The sequence below is a fragment of the Erinaceus europaeus genome, chromosome 11 (genome assembly GCF_950295315.1).
Source record: "Erinaceus europaeus chromosome 11, mEriEur2.1, whole genome shotgun sequence".
NCBI lineage: Eukaryota > Metazoa > Chordata > Mammalia > Eulipotyphla > Erinaceidae > Erinaceus > Erinaceus europaeus.
The window spans coordinates 106,265,027-106,289,102 of NC_080172.1; the positions used below are offsets into that span (position 1 = coordinate 106,265,027).

At 41.3% G+C, this 24,076-nt stretch overlaps 1 protein-coding gene across 3 annotated transcripts in view; it reads right to left on the minus strand.

Annotated features, from left to right (window-relative positions):
• Window positions 1–24,076, minus strand: part of SYDE2 (synapse defective Rho GTPase homolog 2) — a 66,607-nt gene that overhangs the window by 16,511 nt on the left and 26,020 nt on the right. For all 3 annotated transcript variants that reach the window (XM_060202269.1, XM_007524742.3, XM_060202270.1), the window contains one exon: window positions 21,016–21,142. In XM_060202269.1, coding sequence (XP_060058252.1) covers window positions 21,016–21,142 — 127 coding nt within the window. The remainder of the gene's footprint in view (window positions 1–21,015; window positions 21,143–24,076) is intronic.

Genomic DNA, 24,076 nt, shown 5'->3' on the forward strand with positions numbered 1-24,076 from the left:
CTTTTCTCTCTCTTGTTTCTTTTTTTTTTTTTATCTTGTCATACACTTCTTCCTTCTTCTTTGCCTTTCTGAATTTGTGAATTATTTTGGGGAAGAAATCTGACTCAGAGTGGACTCTCTATGTGTGTATCTCTGCTCTACTTCCCTTTCCCCTCTTGTTACCCCTAGAATATACAGTGGATAGTAGATTTACATAACTGTCTATTCTTGCTATCCCTTCTTTCTTTTCTCTTTCTTATTCACTGGGATTTGGTTACTATTGTTTCACGGACTGGAGACATTGTTTGGCTAACTGGTAGTGATTAAACTACTTTAATACTTGCTTCAGTTGCTACTGTAATTCCTGAGGTTGGTGAGTGCAATTGTCATAAAGGTATTCAGTACAGTGTTGCTTGTACTCAAGACACAACAACTGAGGAACAACAGAGCATAAAAAAAGAAACACATAAATCAAAAAAATGGGTAGATCAAAAACAAATAAAACTGCTACTCCAATGAATGAAGACAAGAGCCCAGAAGAGACTACAAATCAGCCAGAAGTAACCATAGATAAGAAAAGTATGCAAGCAATAATAAACTGATTAATCACAGAAATGAAAACAACATTGGAGGAAAGGAATGGCAGTATTAGGGAAACAACACTTGAGACCCCCAAGGAAAATACTATCTTGAGGCAATTAGAGAACTGAAAGCTGAAATAGCTGTAATGAAGAAAGAAGCTGAGGCAAGGGAAAACAGACTAACAGAAGCAGAAAAACAGAATTAGTTAGACAGAGGATGAGTTAGAGAAAACTAAGAAAGAGATGAAAGAGCTTAAAAAGAGATTGTGAGACAGTGAAAACAACACCAGAGACATATGGGATGATCTCAAAAGAAGTAACATTCATATAATTGGCCTGCCAGAGGAAGAAAGAGAGGAAGGGGAAGCAAACATTCTAGAGGAAATAATACAAGAAAACTTCCCAGACCTGAATAACAGAAAGGACATCAAGATTCAAGAGGCCCAGAGAGTTCCAAACAGAATCATCACAGACCTGAAGACACCAAGACACATCATAGTCACAATGAGAAGAAGTAAGGATAAAGAAAGGATCCTAAAGGCTGCAAGAGAGAAACAAAAAGTCACATACAAGGGAAAACCCATAAGATTATCTGCAGACTTCTCCACTCAAACTCTAAAAGCCAGAAGAGAATGGCAAGATATCTATCGAGCCCTGAATGAAAAAGGGTTTCAACCAAGGATAATATATCCTGCTAGACTTTCATTCAAACTAGATGGAAGAATCAAAACCTTCTTGACAAACAACAGTTAAAGGAGGCAACCATCACCAAACCGGCCCTGAAAGAGGTTCTAAAAGACCTCTTATAGACAAGAACATCACTATAATACTTGCAATATATCAGAGAAAACAAAAATTTTTTTTGAACAATGGCACTATAATACATTAAATCCATAATATCAATAAGTGTCAATGGCTTAAACTCACCCATCAAAAGGCACAGAGTGGGGGGGATGGATCAGAAAACATAACCCAACCATACGCTGCTTGCAAGAATCCCATCTGTCACAACAAGATAAACACAGACTTAAAGTGAAAGGATGGAAAACTATCATACAGGCTAACGGACCTCAAAAAAGGGCAGGAACAACCATTCTTATCTCAGACACGATAAATTTTAAATTAAATAAAGTAATAAAAGATAGGCAAGGACATTACATAATGATTAGAGGATCAATCAGCCAAGAAGACTTAACAATTATTAACATCTATGCACCCATGAGGGACCATCTAAATACGTCAAGCACTTACTGAATTTCAAAAAAACATCAATAGTAATACAATAATAGTGGGAGACTTCAATACCCCACTCTCACACTTAAACAGATCAACAAAGCAGAGAACCAACAAAGATACAAGAGAATTGAATGAAGAGACTGACAGACTAGACCTCTTGGACATTTTCAGAGTAAGGTGTATTCCAAAAAACTGGAATACACCTTCTTTTCAAATCCACATAACACATACTCAAGGATAGACCACATGTTAGGCCACAAAGATAGCATCAATAAATTCAAGAACATTGAAATCATCCCAAGTATCATATCAGACCACAGTGGAGTAAAACTAACATTTAACAACAAACAGAAAATTATTAAAAGTCACAGAATTTGGAAACTAAACAACATACTCCTTAAGAACCACTGGGTCAGAGAGTCACTCAAACAGGAAATTCAAATGTTCCTGGAAACAAATGAAAATGAAGACACAACCTATCAAAATATTTGGGACACAGCTAAAGCAGTACTGAGAGGGAAACTTATAGCCATACAATCACATATTAAACATCAAGAAAAAGCTCAAATGAACGACCTTACTTTACACCTCAAAGACTTAGAGGAAGAGGAACAAAGGAACCCTAAAGCAACCAGAAGGACAGAAATCACTAAAATTAGGGCAGAAATAAACAACATCGAAAATAAAAGAACCATACAAAAGATCAATGAAGCCAAATGTTGGTTCTTTGAAACATTAAACAAAATTGACAAACCCCTAGCCAGACTCACCAAACAAAAAAAAGAGAAAACTCAAATTAATAGAATTGTAAACGATGGAGGAGATATCACAACTGACACCACAGAAATCCAGAGAATCCTGCAAAACTTCTATAAAGAACTATACGCCACCAAGATAGAGAATCTGGAAGAAATGGAACAATTCCTGGAAGCATATGCCCTTCCAAAACTGAACCAAGAAGAACTACAAAATCTAAATGCACCAATCACAGACAAAGAAATTGAAACCGTTATTAAGAATCTCCCCAATAACAAAAGTCCTGGAGCAGATGGCTTCACAAACGAATTCTACAAAACTTTCAGGAAACTGTTAGTACCCATACTTCTTAAGCTTTTCCATAAGATTGAAGAAACAGGAATACTCCCTTCCACCTTCTATGAAGCCAACATCACCCTGATACCAAAAGCTAATAGGGACAGAACAAAAAAGGAAAACTACAGACCAATATCTCTGATGAACATAGATGCCAAAATATTAAACAAGATCTTGGCCAACCGGATACAGCAACATATTAAAAAGATTGTTCATCATGACCAAATGGGATTCATCCCAGGAATGCAAGGCTGGTTCAACATCCGTAAGTCAATCAATGTCATTCACCACATCAATAAAAGCAAAGCCAAAAACCACATGATTATTTCAATAGATGCAGAGAAAGCCTTTGACAAAATCCAACACTCATTCATGCTCAAAACTCTACAAAAAATGGGAAATTCCTCAAGATAGTGGAGTCTATATATAGCAAAGCTACAGCCAACATCATACTCAATGGACAGAAGCTGAAAGCATTCCCCCTCAGATCGGGGACTAGACAGGGCTGTCCACTGTCACCGTTACTCTTCAACATAGTATTGGAAGTTCTTGCCATAGCAATCAAGCAAGAGAAAGAAATCAAAGGAATACAGATTGGAAGGGAAGAAGTCAAGCTCTCACTATTTGCAGATGATATGATAGTATACATAGAAAGACCTAAAGAATCCAGCAGAAAACTACTGGAAGTTATTAGGCAATATAGCAAGTTTTCAGGGTACAAAATCAATGTACAAAAATCAGTGGAATTTCTTTATGCAAACACTAAATCTGAAGAAGAAGACATCCAGAAATCACTCCCATTTACTGTTTCAGCAAAATCAATCAAACACCTAGGAATAAAGTTGACCAAAGAAGTGAAAGACTTGTATACTGAAAACTATGAGTTGCTACTCAAGGAAATAGAAAGTAATACCAAGAAATGGAAAGATATCCCATGCTCATAGATTGGAAGGATAAATATCATCAAAATGAATATTCTCCCCAGAGCCATATACAAATTTAATGCAATACCCATCAAAGTTCCACCAAGCTTCTTTAAGAGAATAGAACAAACACTACAATCATTTATCTGGAACCTGAAAACACCTAGAATTGCCAAAACCATCTTGAGGAAAAGAAACAGAAATGGAGGCATCACACTCCCAGATCTCAAACTATATTATAAAGCCATCATCATCAAAACACCATGGTACTGGAACAAAAATAGGCACACAGACCAGTGGAACAGAATTGAAAGCCCAGAAATAAATCCTCACACCTATGGACATCTAATCTTTGATAAGGGGGCCCAAAGGATTAAATGGAAAAAGGAGGCTCTCTTCAATAAATGGTGCTGGGAAAACTGGGTTGTAACATGAAGAAGAATGAAATTGAACCACTTTATCTCACCAGATACAAAAATCAACTCCAAATGGATCAAAGACCTAGATGTCAGACCAGAAACAATCAAATACTTAGAGGAAAACATTGGTAAAACAGTTTTCCACCTACACCTCAAGGACATCTTTGATGAATCAAACCCAATTGCAAGGAAGACTAAAGCAGAAACAAACCAATGGGACTACATCAAATTGAAAAGCTTCTGCACATCCAAAGAAACTATTAAACAAACAAAGAGACCCCTCACAGAATGGGAGAAGATCTTGATATGCCATATATCAGACAAGAAACTAATCACCAAAATATATAAAGAGCTCAGCAAACTTAGCACCAAAAAAGCAAATGACCCCATCCAAAAATGGGCAGAGGATATGAACAAAACATTCACTACAGAGGAGATCCAAAAGGCTAATAAACATATGAAAAACTGCTCTAGGTCACTGATTGTCAGAGAAATGCAAATTAAGACAACACTAAGATACCACCTCACTCCTGTAAGAATGGCATACATCAAAAAGGACAGCAGCAACAAATGCTGGAGAGGATGTGGGGACAGAGGAACCCTTTTACATTGCTGGTGGGAATGTAAATTGGTACAGCCTCTGTGGAGAGCAGTCTGGAAAACTCTCAGAAGGCTAGACATGGACCTTCCATATGATCCAGAAATTCCTCTCCTGGGGTTATACCCCAAGGACTCCATAACACCCAACCAAAAAGAGGTGTGTACTCCTATGTTCATAGCAGCACAATTCATAATAGCTAAAACCTGGAAGCAACCCAGGAGCCCAACAACAGATGAGTGGCTGAGAAAGCTGTGGTATATATACACAATGGAATACTATGCAGCTATCAAGAACAATGAACCCACCTTCTCTGACCCATCTTGGACAAAGCTAGAAGGAATTATGTTAAGTGAGCTAAGTCAGAAAGATAAAGATGAGTATGGGATGATCCCACTCATCAGCAGAAGTTGACTAAGAAGATGTGAAAGGGAAACTAAAAGCAGGACCTGACCAAATTGTAAGTAGGGCACCAAAGTAAAAACCCTGTGGTGAGAGGTAGACATGCAGCTTCCTGGGCCAGTGGGGGGTGGGAGTGGGTGGGAGGAATGGGTCACAGTCTTTTGGTGGTGGGAATGGTGTTTATGTACACTCCTAGTAAAATGTAGTCATATAAATCACTAGTTAATTAATATGAGAGGGGGAAATTAATTGTATGTCTCGAAGTTTTTAAAACACAGACTGAATCTTTTTAATATATAGGCTGTGTAACTGATATGCAGACTCTCTCAAAAGCCTAGACCAAGTAGATTAGAAGCAACCAATAGCACAGCTATATACAAGATACTGGGTACTGTACAGCAAACCCTAACAAAAGGACTTTTCAAAGTTAACCCAATTACCAAATAATGTGATGATAACATTAACTATCCATTGTCTTTTTGAACCCTAAGACAGCAGGAACCTCACATCTCCACTATAGAGCCTCTACTTCCCCCAGTCCTGGAACCTTTGGATAGGGCCCACTTTCCCATATGCCTTTCCCAATCCATATAAAATAATATTGCATCTGCCAATCACAACCTAATCAACGCAACGATTGTCACCTCAAATGCTTCACTTCAGACTGTGTCCAGAGACTTCACATGTGGAATGACAACCCTTCAGCTTCATTACTCGGGTGAGACCTTTCCTTTCATAGTATACTCTAATTCCATCTCAGGTGGTTCACTTTCTAACAAAGTCCCAAAACCTAGATATACACCAGTTTCTGTGAGAGAGAGCATATGTTCACATGTATCCATAAAATACTGCAAAATATATACCTGAAAGCAGAAGTACACTAGAGTTTGTAGTGAGTACCTCCCTAACACTTCCTCTCCACTATTCCAAGCTTTGGGTCCATGATTGCTCAACAATTTGTTTGGCTTTGTATGTTAACTCTCTTTTCAGGTTCCAGGTGTCATCAGGATGCCGGCCAGGCTTCCCTGGATTGAAGACCCCAACAATGTGTCCTGGAGCTCAGCTTCCCCAGAGACCCACCCTACTAGGGAAAGAGAGAGGCAGACTGGGAGTATGGACCGATCAGTTAACGCCCATGTTCAGCATGGAAGCAATTACAGAAGCCAGACCTTCCACCTTCTACAACCCGCAATGACCCTGGGTCCATGCTCCCAGAGGGCTAGAGAGTGGGAAAGCTATCAGGGGAGGGGGTGGGATATGGAGATTGGGTGGTGGGAATTGTGTGGAGTAGTACCCCTCCTACCCTATGGTTTTGTTAATTAATCCTCTCAAATAAATAAGAAAAAAAGAAAAAGAAAAAACAAGACACTATCCAAGCCCTGGCCTCTTTAGAAAGCCTTCTAACTCTATATATAACAAATGTCTAGGGAGTCAGGCGGTAGCACAGCAGGTTAAGTTTAGGTGGTGCAAAGCGCAAGGACTGGCATAAGGATCCTGGTTTGAGCCACTGGCTCCCTACCCGCAGGGGAGTACCTTCACAGGCAGTGAAGCAGGTCTGCAGGTGTCTATCTTTCTCTCCCCTTCTCTGTCTTCCCCAAGTCTCTCAATTTCTCTCTGTCCTATCCAACAACAATGACATCAATAACAACAATAACTACAACAATAAAAAATGTCTAAAAGGCATCCTGATATTAATCTAAAAATCATTCCAACACATTTTTTTTTTGAGACTTTTAATGTGTCTGACACTTTACCAGAGAGCTGCTCAACTCTGGTATATGGGGGTGTCAAGGACTAAACCTGAGAACTCTGGTTCCTCAGGCAAGAAAGTCTGCTGCACAGCAGCCCTACTTACTTCTAGATTCTTTTTTTTTTTTAAAAACATTTTATTCCCTTTTGTTGCCCTTGTTGTTTTATTGTTGTAGTTATTTTTGTTACTGACATCATTGTTGTTGGATAGGACAGAGAGAAATGGAGGAGGGGAAGACAGAGAGGAGAGAAAGATAGACACCTGCAGACCTGCTTCACCACCTGTAAAGCGATTTCCCTACAGGTGGGGAGCCAGGGGCTCAAACCGGGACCCTTATGCCAGTCCTTAACGCTTTGCACCCGCTGCGCTACCACCTGACTCCTAGTTTCCAGACTTTCAAATGCTAATAAAAGAAAAGAATATCAGTGGCCCAAAGTCCTTCTGAAGAGTGATTTACATGGATCTTCTTTAATATGGAGATGTCTCTTAAACATGTGTAATGAATGCTTGAATCACTCCTGTTAAACTACAGAAGAAGAAAAATGATTACAAAAAGCATAGCCGATAAAAATCTCAGATCTATCAGTGTAATGGGAATGACAGAACCAGGCAGACAGCTCAGTATTTGCAGGCATGTGGACAGATTCAAACCTGGGACTGTATATGCCAGAAATGAGTGGCACTCTTCTGTGGGTGTCTCCCATGCACGCACATATAAAAAATGAAGCATTGTTAAGAAGAAAGGGGATCAGACGAGACCGGACATGTTCAGGATATGGTCCCCAGATCACATGAAATTGATGGGGTTTACAGTCAACAATATTTATACCCCTTTCCCATATTAGGGAGCTACTCTCTTCCCTGATCCATCTTTCTGGTCCTTTTTCCAGCCATGACATCATCTCCCCAGACAATAACTTGGATCCACCTGCATATCAGATTTTAGGCTGAGGGGAAAAAAGAAAAAAAATAAATAACTAGTATAGCCACAGACCCTTTGGAATATAACTAAAATATGCCTACTATCTAAAAAATGGAGGACCCCCCCAACTCTTCATCTGCACTGTTCTAGCTTTAAGTTCATGATTAATACAAACAATTTGTTTGGCTTTGTATGTTAACTCTCTCTTCAGCCACCAGGTTCCAGATGCTAGCATGATGCTGACCAGACTTCCCTGGACAGAAAACCCCACCAATGTGTCCTGAGCTCTGCTTCCCCAGAGTGCTTCCCCACTAGGGAAAGAGAGACACAGGCTGGAAGTATGGATCGACCTGTCAACGCCCATGTTCAACAGGGAAACAATTACAGAAGCCAGACCTTCCACCTTCTGCATCCCACAATGACCTTGGGTCCATACTCCCAGAGGGATAAAGAATAGGAAAGCTATCAGGGGAGGGGAGGGGATATGGAGTTCTGGTGGTGGGAATTGTGTGGAGTTGTACCCACCTTATCCTATGGTTTAGTCAATGTTTCCTTTTTATAAATAAAAAAAGGAGAAAAAAAGGAGGAGGGGAGAAGAAGAAAGAGAAAAACAAGGACGAGGAGAAGGAGGAGGGGGAGAAGTAGTAGTAGTAGAAAAAGTAGTCGTAGTCATAGTCATAGTAGTAGTCGTAGACTGAGAGAAGTCTATTCCAAACACAACACAACTGATTGTGAACTAAGAGCTAAGACTGAAATGTGGTCACACAAGAAACATAGCAGACAAAACCTAAATACAGAAAATACTATTTCAAACCAAGCTCAAAGCCTAGCTGAAAATTTAACTTGATAGTTTAAACTGAAATATAATATGAAAACTTCCCACCTGTGAATCTGTGAAATGTGGATGGTAACAATGATCATCACTTCATTTGTGCAAAGAAAATATCACTGTGTTCTCCTTTGCTACACAGGGGGAAAAATGCCTGCATGCCCTGTTCTGCTTCTTTTTTCACTTGGCATATCCTTGAGATCTTTTCAGTACATAGAGAGTTTCCTCCATCATTTTTATTTTTACACAGGAATCTGTCTTTAATGGGAGACTGGCATTTCCAAAAATTACCAGTTATTTCAACTTTGAATTTTCTGAGAACAGTATACATATTTTATTTGGTTTGGTTTGATCTACTTATTTATTTACACGGGGGGGGGGGGGAGTTAATGGTTTGCAGTTCTGTTGCTGACACATGGGTACTGTTTCTCCTCTTCCTGTAATAGGTGTCTGCAACACATTTTCACCCCCAACTTAAGTCCTTTTCAGCCACTGTGCACCAGGATGCCACAGCTCTGCAGCCCATCCCCCTGGCCCCTTCCGGGAGCACAGTAACCCTTTACATGCCGGTCTGTATTTTGTCTAACCAGCCACTACAAATGGAAAACAAGTTATTTCTCATCTCTGATTATCCCCAAACAAACTAACCCTGCTGTCATCACTTTGTATGTATGTTGGTAAATCTCTAAGAAAAACTGCCACAACAGGACCACTGAGTGAAAGATGCATTTGTGATGTACGTGATTCTGAGAAAGAAGGAGTAAAGAAACTTACCACGATTCAGATATTCAAGGTCACTAGATATTAACATCTGAAGCTCAGAGATGATCAGAAACACAGACCTGAGTGTGGTTAAATGGATGATAACTGGAGCCGGGGGGGGGGGGGGGGATGGCTGGTATTATAAAAAAGGCATGGAAAGTGATAAGAGAAAAATCTCTGATAAGAGAAGGCTCTGACAAGCATTCACTTTTACCTGTTATATTGAAAGAGGATCTTCCAATGGTTTCTAAGGAGACGGGCTACAGAAGTATGAGTAATAAAAAGGTGGCAGTGCGGGGGGGGGGGGGGGGGAGGGGGGTAACTGCCAGATAGGCTGCCAAGGAAGTCAAAGAAAGAATGTTTCCAGAAAGGCTCTACGATATCACATTATACTCAACAAAGGTTAGCAAAGTCTTCACTGAATAAATGGGAGGGTAAAATAAAAAATCATAGATAATGGTAAACAGGAAAAGGCAGGGGTGATATAGAAAAGTGGCAGGCTGGTCAACAATTTGTTTGGCTTTGTATGTTTAACTCTCTTGGCAACTACCAGGTTCCAGATGCTAGCATGATGCTGACAAGACTTCCCTGGACAGAAAACCCCACCAATGTGTCCTGGAGCTCTGCTTCCCCAGAGTGCTTCCCCACTAGGGAAAGAGAGACACAGGCTGGGAGTATGGATTGACCTGTCAATGCCCATGTTCAGCGGGGAAGCAATTACAGAAGCCAGACCTTCCACTTTCTGCATCCCACAATGACCCTGGGTCCATGCTCCCAGAGGGTTAAAGAATAAGAAAGCTATCAGGGGAGGGGATGGGATACAGAGTTCTGGTGGTGGGAATTGTGTAGAGTTGTACCCGTCTTATCCTATGGTTTAGTCAATGTTTCCTTTTTATAAATAAAAAAATTTAAAAAAAAAAGAAAGAAATGTGGCAGGCAAATTTTATTCATCAAAAGTGCCTAAGGTTCCACTCAACAGTGAAAAGGTAATAATGCAGAAGTAACACTATAGAATTGAGGGAATACTGGACAAATTCCTTCCTTGACACATACAAAAGGTATGACCTGTGATAAGTGCTTGGCATGTGATAAGAATAAAATGTGCCAAATTTACAGTGATGATATGACTGGGGAAATAGTATAATAGTTATGCAATTAGAATTGCATGCCTCAGGCTCTGAGGTTCAACCTCAAAAACCACCATAAGTCAGAGCAGAACAGTGTGTGGGTGTCTCCATCTCTCTCCTGTCATATGCTTTACATTGGTTTGTTCTAGCCCTCCCCCCGCCAAGAGAATTGCATCAGTCCTGTTAATTTCGCGGGCCTGCTTGGCCCCGCCCCAAGGAACCCCGGGAGAGGGTTCCTGAGTCCGAGAGTTCCTGAGTTCCTGAGTTCGAGAGTTTCAGGGTTACAGAGTAAGAGAGAGTTCCAGTTTGCCAGAGTTTCAGAGGGTTCTCAAGTACGAGAGTTCCAGAGTGCCAGAGTTGGAGAGTTCCTGAGTTCGAGAGTAAGAGAGAGTGCTTGCGCCGCTGCAAAGAGACAGCAGAGTTCTGTTTGGTGATTAGTTTGTCTTAGTTTATGAATCGTTGTTCGTGAATAAAGAAATACAGCTTCCCTGCCCAGCCGTTGTCTCCACGTCTCTGTTACCCGCCGTGAAGCAAGCCAGCCCGGCCAGAGCCTCCGAAAATTTTAACAACACTCTCCCTTTATCTCTCATTTAATTGATGATAAAGAACTATGTACAAAAGAGGCATGCAATCATATTTATCCTCATTCTTTAACTTTGGTCATATGATATTTAGTACCACTACTAATTTTGCAGTCTAAGCCTACCTACAAGAAATTACAACATTTAATGTAAAGAGGACAATTGCCTTGAAATTAGGAAGAGGAAATGTAATGTCAGTAGCTGACAAATGCAAATACTAACCCTCCAGGGCATAATTTTTTTTTTAAATCTTGTTTATTTCTTGACAAGACAAGGCTTGTTAGTTCAAAAAAAAAAATCCAGTATGCACTCATAGTTTAAGACTTGCCCTACAATGCAATTATATTAAATTAAAACCTCAACGATTTCCAGAAAAGATAACTTAGTAAAAACATGTACTTCATATACCATTACCCTTTACAAAAACAACCATTAACATAAGTGAGATTTTAAATGAATCCATGTTAAAAATCATTGACTATAATTTGAGGGCAAAAAAAGGTAAATTATTATTTACAAACATTAAGCACTTAACGCACTCCCAATACATATTATGTTCAATAAGGTACATTTACAGTTCCTTTTCTATACACTGACAAAAAAAATCTATAGGTAAAAACTTTATTAAAATTATATATGTATATGCTGTAACATAATAGTGTTTAACTACTCATTGACCAAGAAATTAATTATATATCTTGATCCCAAAACTTTAAGAGGAGATAGACACTTTAGTCCTGGTTGCCTTCTTAATATCTTTCAAGCTTGGGAACCAAAAGAAAAAAAAAAACCCTTAAGATAATAAAGCCTATGCAGACAATTATTAATGCTCCTGAAAGTTATCTAAATAAAACAAATGACAGAAAGGTTTATTTAGTGCAACATAGCATATATCCTTTCCCATGAATGTGAAGAGAACATCAGAAACTAGAGGTAAATAAAAAACTTAGTTCCTCTGTACAATTTAAATTCTGTGAGACCTCTTAACATGTGTTTTTCTTTCCCCACTAGGTCCTCAAACATGAGCAATATCACCAATCCCAAGACAACTTTTTCATTCAGATAGAAAAGTAGGGAGGTGGAGGCCCGGTGATGGCGAAGAGAGTTAAGTGCACATAGTACAAAGTGCAAAGACCAGAGCTAGGATCCCTGTTTGGGCCAACACCTCTCCACTTGAAAGGGGGGGTCACTTCACAAGCACTGAAGCAGGTCTGCAGGTGTCTATCTTTCTCTCCCTTTGTCTTCCCCCTCCTCTCTCAATCTCTCTCTGTCCTTGCCAATAAAAAAAATGAAGAGAAGGAATGGGGGAAGGGGGAAGGGGGAAGGGGGAAGGGGGATGGGGATGGGGGATGGAAAGGGGGAGGGGATGGGGATGGGGAAGGGAAGGGGAAGGGGGATGGGGAGGGGAAGGGAAGGGGAAAGGGAAGGGGAGGGGAAGGGAAGGGGAAAGGGAAGGGGAGGGGAAGGGAAGGGGAAAGGGAAGGGGGATGGGGGAGGGGATGGGGGAGGGGAAGGGGATGGGGAAGGGGGATGGGGAGGGGAAGGGAAGGGGAAAGGGAAGGGGAATGGGGGAGGGGAAGGGGGATGGGGAGGGGAAGGGAAGGAGAAAGGGGAGGGGGATGGGGGAAGGGAAGGGGGAGGGGGAGGGGAAGGGAAGGGGGATGGGGGAGGGGATGGGGATGGGGAAGGGAAAGGGGGATGGGGAGGGGATGGGAGAGGGGAAGGGGGAGGGGGATAGGGGAGGGGATGGGGATGGGAGAGGGGAAGGGGGAGGGGAAGGGAAAGGGAAAGGGGAGGGGGATGGGATGGGGATGGGGAAGGGAAGTGGGATGGGGAGGGGATGGGGAAGGGGAGGGGGAGGGGAAGGGAAGGGGAGGGGGAAGGGAAGGTGGAGGGGGATGGGGAAGGGGAAGGAAGGGGAGAGGAGGGGAAGGGGAAGGGGAGGGGAAGGGGAAGGGAGGAGAAGGGAGGAGAGGGGAGGAGAAGGGAGGCGAGGGGAAGGGAGGGAAGAAATGCCTCCAGGAGCAGGGTACTTTGTCTGCTTGTGCAGAGTCCAAGCAACCACCCTGGAGGCAAACATATATATATATATATATATGGAGACATGAAGCACTGGATCTTCTGCTGCTTCTGTGATACTTCTATGTGGTAGGCTAGAGTTCAAACTCTGATTCAATCACACGCACGGCAAGGGAGCTACCGATCAGCCCCAAATGAGCATTCTAATCACTAAAAATCATTTCTACACCTCAAAGGTTGGTTTGTTGTATATGCATTTTTATAAGTCCTCAATTAAAATTTTTTTAACCTGTTCTTTTTGCCTAGAACCCACGGGTGATTTGGCAGCCATCAATGTGAAAAGGTTTTCCTCTCTGACCACCGTGGCTACTGGAAGCACCCAGGAGACCACTATCTCCAATCAGTATCACCCCCACTGCTGTCCACGACCCTAATCGGTAACTGAACCTTCCTAGTTGCAGGCTTGATCATTGGCTGTCTTCCTCCACTAGAATGCATGCACCGTGAGAACTGAGGCCCTGTTCATTTTGTCCACTTGCCCATGATGCCAAGGAGAATGCCTGGCATAGAGTTAGATGTCCGGTGAGTATCTTGTAAATAGGTGAATTAATATCCAGAGGGGTGGGGAAGGTGACTGGATGAGCTCTTAGTTATTCTGATCGACAGATTCCCCTTCCCTCTGGGGTCCTCACTTCATTTTCTGCCACCACCGTCATGAGAACATCCCAGAAGTCCAGTGCTAAATTTAAAATTCTCATGGGTTTTGGAGAATAAAACTGATCAAAATAGTTTTTTTTTTAAATATCAGCACTGCAACACAAATTCCTCTTTTGTCAAAAAAGAAATCATTCTTAAACACTTTTTTTTTTTTTTTTGCCTCTAAGATTATTGCTGGGGCTTGGTGCCTGTACCACGAATCTCCTGGAGGCTATTTTTTTCCCTTTTGTTGCCCTTGTTGTTTTATTGTTGTTGTGGTTATTATTATTGTTGTTATTAATGCCATTGTTGTTGGATAGGGCAGAGAGAAATGGAGAGAGATGGGGAAGACAGAGAGAGAAGAGAGAAAGATAAGACACCTGCAGACCTGCTTCACCACCTGTGAATCGACTCCCCTGCAGGTGGGGAGCTGGGGCCTTGAACCAGGATCCTTGAGCCTGTCATTGTGCTTTGCACCATGTGCGCTTAACCCGCCACACTATCGCCCGGCCCCCCTCTTAAACACTTTTTTTTAAAATTTATTCCCTTTTGTTGCCCTTGTTGTTTTATAGTTGTAGTTATTATTGTTGTCATCGTTGTTGGATAGGACAGAGAGAAATGGAGAGAGCAGGGGAAGACAGAGAGGGAGAAAGAAAGACAGACACCTGCAGACCTGCTTCACCACTTGTGAAGCGACTCCCCTGCAGGTGGGGAGCCAGAGCTCGAACTGGGAACCTTACACTGGTCCTTGAGCTTTGCACCACCTGCTCTTAACCCGCTGTGTTACAGCCCGACTCCCTCTTAAACACTTTTATCACAAAAATAATTAGAGAAGTGGTCCGGGGGGTGGTGCAGTGGTAAAGCACTGGATTCTCAAGCATGAGGTCCTGAGTTCAGTTCCCGGCAGCACATATACCAGAGTGATGTCTGGTTCTTTCTCTCTCCTCCTATCTTTCCCATTAATAAATAAATAAATTCTAAAAAAAAAATTAGATGACTATGTTCATATAGAGTTTAAAAAAATAATTAGAGAATTATACACATTAACATCAAAGACTTGGTTTATGATCACATCTGACCTTTCAGCCTTCCTAGTACCTATATCCCACTGACGTGCTCTTACACTTTGTATTTCATGGGGCCTCACTGTAAAGAAAGGAAGTGAAAAAGAAGCAGAAGGAGAAGGGCTGGGCAGCAGTGTACTTGGTTAAGCACACACATGACCATGCACGAGGAATCAGTCCTTACCTGTGCGGGAAAGCTTCACAAGTAGTGAAGCAGTGCTACAGGTGTCTCTCTTTGTCCTTCTCTGTCTTCCCCTCCCCTCACACTTTCCCTCTGTCCTATCAAATAAAAATAAATGAATAGATACTTTATAAAGCTGTCAGTGAATAAAATATATTTAAAAAGAAGCCAAAGGGAAGAAAATAATAAAACAATCACATTTTAACTCTGCTGTTAAAAAAAAAAGAGAAGTTCAGTTCAGGACTCCAGTCTAAGAACATTCCAGCCATCGCCACTCCTCTGCCTACTGCCTCCTTTAGCAATAGATGCATATGATGTGATCTTCCATCCCCAAGTTTTTGCTAATAGATTCCATCTCCTCTTTCCTCTAACAAAGTCTAGCTTACCCTCCAAGGGTTAGATGAAGCGTTGTGCCTGCTTCAGTTGCACATATGCTAAAAGTTAGCTGGTGTACTCAACCTCAAGAAACCCAGGAAGTCACAGATATGGGAACCAGTCCTCCCATACCACTCAGACCAACACAACAATAAAATAAATACAGTAGCTCCAGGTCAGCAAGTATAATGTCCTCAGAAACTACAATTAAAATGTCAGTAGAATGTTTTTAAACGTTTGTTTAATTTATGAGAGAGGAAGAAAGAGCACCAGAGAGAGACCAGGACACCACTCAACTCTGGCATATGTGATGCCGGTATGGAACCTGGGGTGCCTCAGGCAAGTGGGAAATTTCTTTTAATGAAATCATGGCATTGAGACATGTCAGGTGAGCAGACATGTGTAACAGTTGTTTCTGTGGAAAACCCCTTAAAAGCTGTCAAAGTTAGGGGAATCCCAGAGATGTGATGGTTCTTCAAAATAAAGGGTTCCTCCCCTCTGAAGGTAGGCAGTGAGGGGTTTCCCCAGGAAGAGGTTGAAGAAACACTGAGTGGTATTGAAATTTGAAATACAGAATTGAAAAGACCATCACATCTACTTATACATGTTGTTAGTCAGATACCCAGTAACAGTTACAACGTAATGCAGTTTGGGAATCAGTTGGTTTTAAATTGTCACGGAATAAAGCTGTGCTACATTTAACATGTCTTTTTGAAAGAATTAAGCCCCCAACCTGGGTTGTGCTCCTGACAGTTTGCACACCATGCGAGTGAGCTATCTTGCTAGCTGAATGGTTAATCTGGACCCATTAATCTCTCCTACTCATCCTACCTCACTTATTAATTTCCAATGCACAGCTTCTTCAGTCATACTCAATACATGCTACTTAATATCAAATGGCTCCTAGCTATTACCCAGTCTATTTTGGTTTTTAAGTCTATGATCATTCCTTAATACTGTATATTCTTCGGTGTTTTAAAGTTTAGCCATAGATGCCACCTTTCCTTCTAGATGAAGACCAAGTAATTTGGAAGAGATTAGAGAATATATATTATATATGGTGGAATAAATCTATATGTAATGTGTCTAAGTTAAATATTGTTCAGCACCAGAGCTTCACACATACTCAACCTCAGTGTTCCTAGACAACATTTTCATTATTTTTATTTCAGAGAGAGACAAAGAGGGAAAGAAGAAGAGACATCACAGCACTGAAGCTTCTCCCAATGCTGTGACTCTCTCTCTGTTGTGATGGAACTTGTCCTAGAGTAGTTAGGTGGCAAAGCATGTGCCTACTAGGTGAGCTTTTCTCTGGCTCCTAAATGCAGAGAATTTTTAAAATATATTTATTTACTTATTTCCTTTGTTGCCCTTGTTGTTTTATTGTTGTAGTTATTATTGATGTCGTTGTTGTTGGATAGGACAGAGAGAAATGGAGCGAAGAGGGGAAGACAGAGAAGGGGAGAGAAAGATAGACACCTGCAGACCTGCTTCAGGGCCTGTGAAGCGACTTCCCTGCAGGTGGGGAGCCAAGGGCTCGAACCAGGATCCTTACGCTGGTCCTTGCACTTTGTGCCACAAGCGCTTAACTTACTGTGCTACAGCCCAACTCCCTTTTTTTTTTTTTTTTTTTTTTTTTAACTAGAGCACTGCTTAGCTCTGGCTTATGGTGGCATGGGGGAATGAATCAGAGACTTTGGAGCCTCAGGCATGAGAATCTCTTTGCATAACCATTATGCTATGTACCCACACCTTTATTTATTTATTTATTTTTGCTATTAGGGTTATCACTGGGGCTCAGTGCCTACACTATGGACCCACCATTCCCAGTGACCTTTTTTTTCCATGTGTTTTCTTTCCATTTTTATTTGATAGGGCAGAAGGAAATTAAGAGGGGCAGAGGAGATACAGAGGGAGAGAGAAAGACACCCGCAGACCTGTTTCATCACTTGTGAAACGGATCCCCTGCAGATAGGAAGAGGGGACTAGAACCTGGGTTCTTGTGCATGGTGATACTTGCATTTAACTGGGTGTGCCATCACCAACCCCCCCCCAAAAAAAAATTTAAGAAACTAATGGCTTAATCATAATCCATGGTCTATTTCTAATCAAGTTTTTCATTCAAAAGCAAGTGAAAGGATCATGATAGTACAAGTCCAAAAAAAGACATGGCCAAATGAACTTCTAAGCAATGAACCTGGATGCTAATTACGTAGCACTAACCCATGGAGTCTATTTTGTAGTATGAAGATGTGTTGAGATTGACTTTCCCTTTTCAGAAGTTGTTTGTTTGTTTGTTTTTGGTCTAGTAATCACTAATGCTCTGATTCTTCTTATTTCTTCTCTTGTTATCTTTGGTCAATAAGCCCCACAGACAAATATGAATAGACTTCATACTTTACATTCTACATTTGATGCAAAAATATCTATTATGCTTGGAGTGCTTCATTCTGATTTCCAGACTAACCAACTACCAAGAACACAACAGACTGTGGATAAATGCTATCATCTACTTCATTAATCTCCTCTTTTTTAAACTTACTGAACCGTTAATCATATTACAAAGTTTACTCGGAAATGTGAGTTCACATGGAACAAATACATGTGGTGACAACACCACTGGTCAATCCGCCAGGTCAACAATAAACCTTTTTGCTCTGAGCCACAACGAGACCCTATTTACAATTTGCTGTCATTCTAGTGGTAGTTCTCATATGCATTTTAAATACTCTCATTGGGGTCTAGCTTGAGCACACACATTACAATGGACAAGGACCCAGGTTCAAGCCCCCGGTCCCCAACCACAAGGGGAAAGCTTCATGAGTGCCCAAGCAATCCTACAGGGTCTGTCTCTCACTAAATCCCCTTTCCCTCTTGATTTCTCTCTGTCTCTACCTAAAACTAAGTAATTTTTTTAAATAAAATAAGTATAGACTCTTTTGAAAATACTTTTACTGGGCCAGAGATAGTTCACTGGATAGGATGCTGGCACTGCTATGCATGTGACCCAGGTTCACAGCCTGACCCCACATGGGAGGTGCTTTGGCGACAGGGTGTTACAGTGCTCTGCTATTTTTGTCTTTCAATTTTGGTCTTTTTCTCTCAAAATGAAAAAAGCTACCTAAGTCAATGAAATCATGCATATATAAAGTCCCGGAATCACACAAAAAGGAAGAAGGAATGGAAGGAAGAAAAAGAGGGAGGGAGGGAGGGAAGGAGGGAAGGAGGGAAGGAGGGAGAGAGGGAGGGAGGGAGGGGGAGAGGAAGGTCAGTCAGGTGGTGGAACACTAGTTAAAAGGCACACATTACAGTGTGCAAGGACCCAGGTTCAAGTCCCTGGTCCCATCTGCAGGGGAAAAATTTTACAAGTAGTAAAGCAGTGCTGCAGATGCCTGTCTTTCTCTCTCTGTATCTCCCCCCTTGATATTACAGTAAACGTCATTATAGAAAGAAAGAAAAAAAAAGGTCGCTGACAGTACAGAGAAAGGACTATAATATACATAGAAAGATTATCAAGAGCCCACAGAGATACCTACCGAAGCACCTATACTTACAAAGATATGATATCTGAGATAAGCTTCAAAATAATCCAGGTTTGGGAAGAATCAAGTGAAGTTGCTTTAAATGAGCCAGATCTGGTCATACACTGAACATGAAGCCAGATAACTAGCAGAAGAGTTTTATCATAGGAGTCTCCCTGTGTTTATGCTGGGAAACTTTGGAAATAAAAATTAAAACAATAACAAAACCATGCAATAGTCCCTGAAAATATCTGTTATTTAAATTTTACAAAGGATCCAAGACAATGGGTCTTTTTCTGTTCACCTCTTATATGCTCTGTATTTCCCAGAATTTCTGGGCCCTTAACTATTTTTTCTTTCTTTGCTTGCCCACCAAATATGAAGTTTCCCCCAAAATTCTCAAATTTTCAGACTTTATAAAGAATTGCAACACATTAGTCAAAAGGACATGGCAATGATCCTTAAGCTGCCAACTTCCACCCTGTCTCTCAGAGGTCCAGCATATTCACAAAGCTGTCCACTTGATTACGGTCACCATTTGGATAAATAAAAGACAGATCAAATTCTGACCTACCCTGAGCTATAGGTGAGCACTTTCAACTCAGTCAGAAATTCTAGTAACACCTCAAAATCAATACGTCTAAGTTTAAAAAGAGCCCAGCTCATAATTTTACTTTACATTTCTCCAGGTAAGCAATGACTGCCCTCTCAGCTTTCATAATTTTCCTAATGGTGCCCAATTAACAAGATGTCAAAGGGGTAATCTGCTTGGGCCCTCTTTCCCTTGTTTTTAATTTTTACTTTTATCAATGTTTTGTTTTTATTAGGGGGATTAATGGTTCAGAGTGAACACAGTTGTTGGTGCATGTGTAAACTTTCTCAGTTTTCTGCAAAACACTCTTCCCCAGCCTAGATCTCCCTACCCCATCATGCACTGGGAACTACTAAGTTTTACTTTATATATTACATATGAGAGAGTTTCACACGAGGCATATAGGAGAGAGAGTGAATGATAAGCCGGAACACCACTCCAGCACATGCAGTGAAAGGGATTGAACTGGGAACCTCAGGCATGAAAATCTGATGCTCTACCAGTTGAGCTATTTCTCCAGCCACAGGCCCCCTCTCTTCTCTGCTGCTTCTACTCCCACTACAACTATTACTACTCCTCTCACTCCTCTACTACTTCTTGTCCCTCTTCTAAAAGACTTTTTATTTATTTATGAGAAAGATAGGGGAGAGAAAGACAGAACATGAGCCAGACATCACTCTGGTACATGCGCTGCCGGGGACTGAACTCAGGACCTCATGCTTGAGAGTCTAAAGCTTTATCTCCTACATCACCTCTCGGACCACAGGCCCTCTCTTTCTTCACATCCTTTCAAGATGTCTTCTGATTTCTGCTACATGCCTCTGTCAGCTCTAATTACCGCTCCTATCTGCCAAGGCTTACTCACTGGTTTTCATTCCTCTGATTTTTTCCAATTTCAGTCATCACACAGAGTTGTCAGATTAATATTCCTGAACCCTGCAGCCTACTCTCTCTGCTCTTTAAAATTCTTTAATTGATCCCCTCTGCCTAATCTAGTCAACAAATCTAAATCTTCCAAGCAGAGTCAATGCCTTTTACATGACCTAAGCGCCAGTCAAACTCAACTCTGATGCTGCCTTATTCCCCCCACTTTTCGATTAGCAACTACAATTAATTTAATGCAGATCTTACTTTTTCCCAAAAATGTGTAGATTTTTTTTTTTAAGCATAAGGACCATATCTTGGTAATCACTGCCACTCTCCCACACATTCATCCACACAGAAAACCAGAGTGTTTGTGAAAGGAGAAAAGTAAGATTACAGAGTAAAAACCAAACAGAATTAAGAATACAAAACAGTGTTTCAATGACCTTTCCCTGGATGGTAGTCTTCCCAAAATTAGCACGTAAAATAAGACTCATTTTACCTGTTATCACATTTATATCAGGATACTGGCTTTCACACAGACCGACAGCTTTGCTATCCCTCTCAAAAGCCTCTCGAAGTTCCTTCTTGACTGCCGCAGAGCCGCACAGCCGGTACAAGCCCACTACCTACAAACAGAATCATGGCCACATTATAATTGGAAAGAGCAAATGTAATAGTTTAGTAGGTAGAAATCACACGGACTAGGCAATATCATATGTACTGACGGCATTTAATTTAAAAGATCTCAAACAAAGCCTCATGAGACATCCTACTGAATAAATCAGTTCAGTAGACCACATTGAGGTCCCTCATTAACCCTACAAGACACTATAATTTTTCGTCCAGGAGGAAGGACAGTGGCTAATCTTTGGACTCTCAAGCTTGAGGTCATAAATCTGATCACTGGCATTGCATGCACCAGAGTGACGTCATGGTCTCCTCTGTAATAAAATCATATATGGGGGGCCAGGTGGTAGCACTGCGGGTTAAGTGCACATGGTGCAAAGCGCAAGGACTGGCAAAAGGATGCCAGTTAGAGCCCTCCGGCTCCCCAGCTGCATAGGAGTCGCTTTACAGGTGGTGAAGCAAATCTACAGGTGTCCTATCCAACTACAATGACAGCAAAGACAACAATAACAATAATAATAACTACAAGGGCAACAAAATTCGGAAAAAACTGGCCTCCAGGAACAGTGGATCCATAGTGCAAGCACCGAGCCCCAGCAGTAATCCCGGAGGCAATAAACAAATAAATTAAATTAAATAAAATCAGGAGTCGGGCGGTAGCACAGCAGGTTAAGCACACATGGGCAAAGCGCAAGGACCGAAGGAAGGATCCCAGTTCAAACCCCGGCTCTCCACCTGCAGGGAAGTCACTTCACAGATGGTGAAGCCGGTCTGCAGGTGTCTATCTTTCTCTCCCCCTGCCTTCCCCTCCTCTCTCCATTTCTCTGTCCTAACATCGACGACATAAATAATTCACACATATGGTAAGTGTTTGGTGTGAGTTGTAAAGGAAGCTCACTGAAGAAAGAACTGGATTTCACCAATATAGGGGAAAGGGGCAGGTGGTTTTTTTTGTTGTTATTGTTGTTTGTTTGTTTTTTAAAAACAGCTAGTAGGACAAAGGGTTTTTTGTTGTTGTTGTTATTGTTGTTTGTTTGTTTGTTTTTTAAATACAGCTAGTAGGACAAAAGATCTGAAGGTCTGCAGGTGATTAAAGTTTCAATAAGGGAGTCGGGCGGTAGCGCAGCAGGTTAAGCGCACTTGGCGCAAAGCACAAGGGACCAATGGAAGGATCCCAGCTCAAGCCCCGGCTCCCCACCTGCAGGGGAGTTGCTTCCCAGGCGGTGAAGCAGGTCTGCAGGTGTCTATCTTTCTCTCGCCCTCTCTGTCTTCCCTTCCTCTCTTCATTTCTCTCTGTCCTAACAATGCTGACATACATAATAACAATAATAACTACAACAACAATAAAAAACAAGAGCAACAAAAGGGAATAAATATAATTTTTTTAAGTTTCAATAAAATTAACAACAAAGGTTAAGTAAAGTTACTCAGAAAGCTCATAAAAACACAAAAGAAATGTCATTTTAATAAATTTATTACTTATATGTCAATAAGATACTTAAACTTGAAGAGCATCTGTTTTCACATGCCTACTTCCTACTAAGAACCAACAGTTTTGTCCAATTGACTATTTTTGCTGCACTTCTCAGCGTTTCGGAGAAACATGACAATCAAGTTTCAGAGGTGAGTTCTACCTTCCTGAAGGCTGGTAAGAGCAACACTATGCATGGAATTCACTTTAGTAAAGGGAGTTTGATGGAGGGGAGGCGTTATAGAACTCTGGTGGTGAGAACTGGATGGAATTGTAACCCTCTTATCCCATAATCTTGTGAATTATTATTAAATCACTAATAAAGAAATTTTTTTTTAAGGAGGAGGAGAAAGAGTCTCAGGACAAAGAGCAAGACTAGGACTTTTTAACTGATCAATTTAACTGATCACAAAGTCATGGAGGAGATTTAATTTAAATAATAAAATAAATTAAAACCTCTAGTTCTCTCGTCCAAGTACTATCCAAGCCCAACCCCACTTAGCTTCCTAGATCAGACATGACCAGGTATATTCAGGGTGAGAGGACCACAGGAAAAGAAACCTCCAGTTCAATACATATGTGAGATATCATCCACTGCCTCCAAATCTACAACTTCACACATAGAAGGATATGCTTTGGGAGTCGGGCGGTGGTGCAGCAGGTTAAGCGCACATGGTGCAAAGCGCAAGGACTGGTGTAAGGATCCCGGTTCGAGCCCCCGGCTCCCCACCTGCAGGGGAGTCGCTTCACAGGCAGTGAAGCAGATCTGCAGGTGTCTTTCTGTCCCCCTCTCTGTCTTCCCCTCCTCTCTCCATTTCTCTCTGTCCTATCAACCAACAACGACATCAATAACCACAACAATGTTAAACAACAAGGGCAACAAAAAGGAAAATAAATAAAAAATTTTAAAAAGCATATGCTTTACCCTATATGTCTTAAGGGGATAATTTTTTTCTCATTTGAAAGCAAAGCAGAGGGGCCAGACGGCAGCACACCTGGTTGAGTGTACAGGTTGCAGTGCACAAGGACCCAGGTTCGAGCCCCCAGTACCTACCTGCACGGGGAAAGCTTCATGAATGGTGAAGCAGGGCTGCAGGTGTCTGTCTCTCATCCTCTCTATCTCCCCCATCCCTCTCAATTTCTGGCTGCCTCTATCCAATAGATAAATAAAGATAATAGTAGAAAAATCTTTAAAAAAAAAAAAAGAAAAGAAAGAAAGAAAGAAAGAAAAAGAGAATGTTATGTGTTCATATTATTAGGAACTCTGCTTGCCCTCCATGCTATCCCAAAGCTAAAGGGCACATCAAAATATGTTTCCCAAAGAGGAAAAAGTGAGGGAGAACAGGGCAAAGGGGCTAGGGGGTAATTTAGGAGTGAAGCAGTGCTCTGACACTCACTTTATGTATGTCAATAGAAAGCCAGCGCTTTCTACCATAAAAAAAAAATGCAGAACAGACATAAA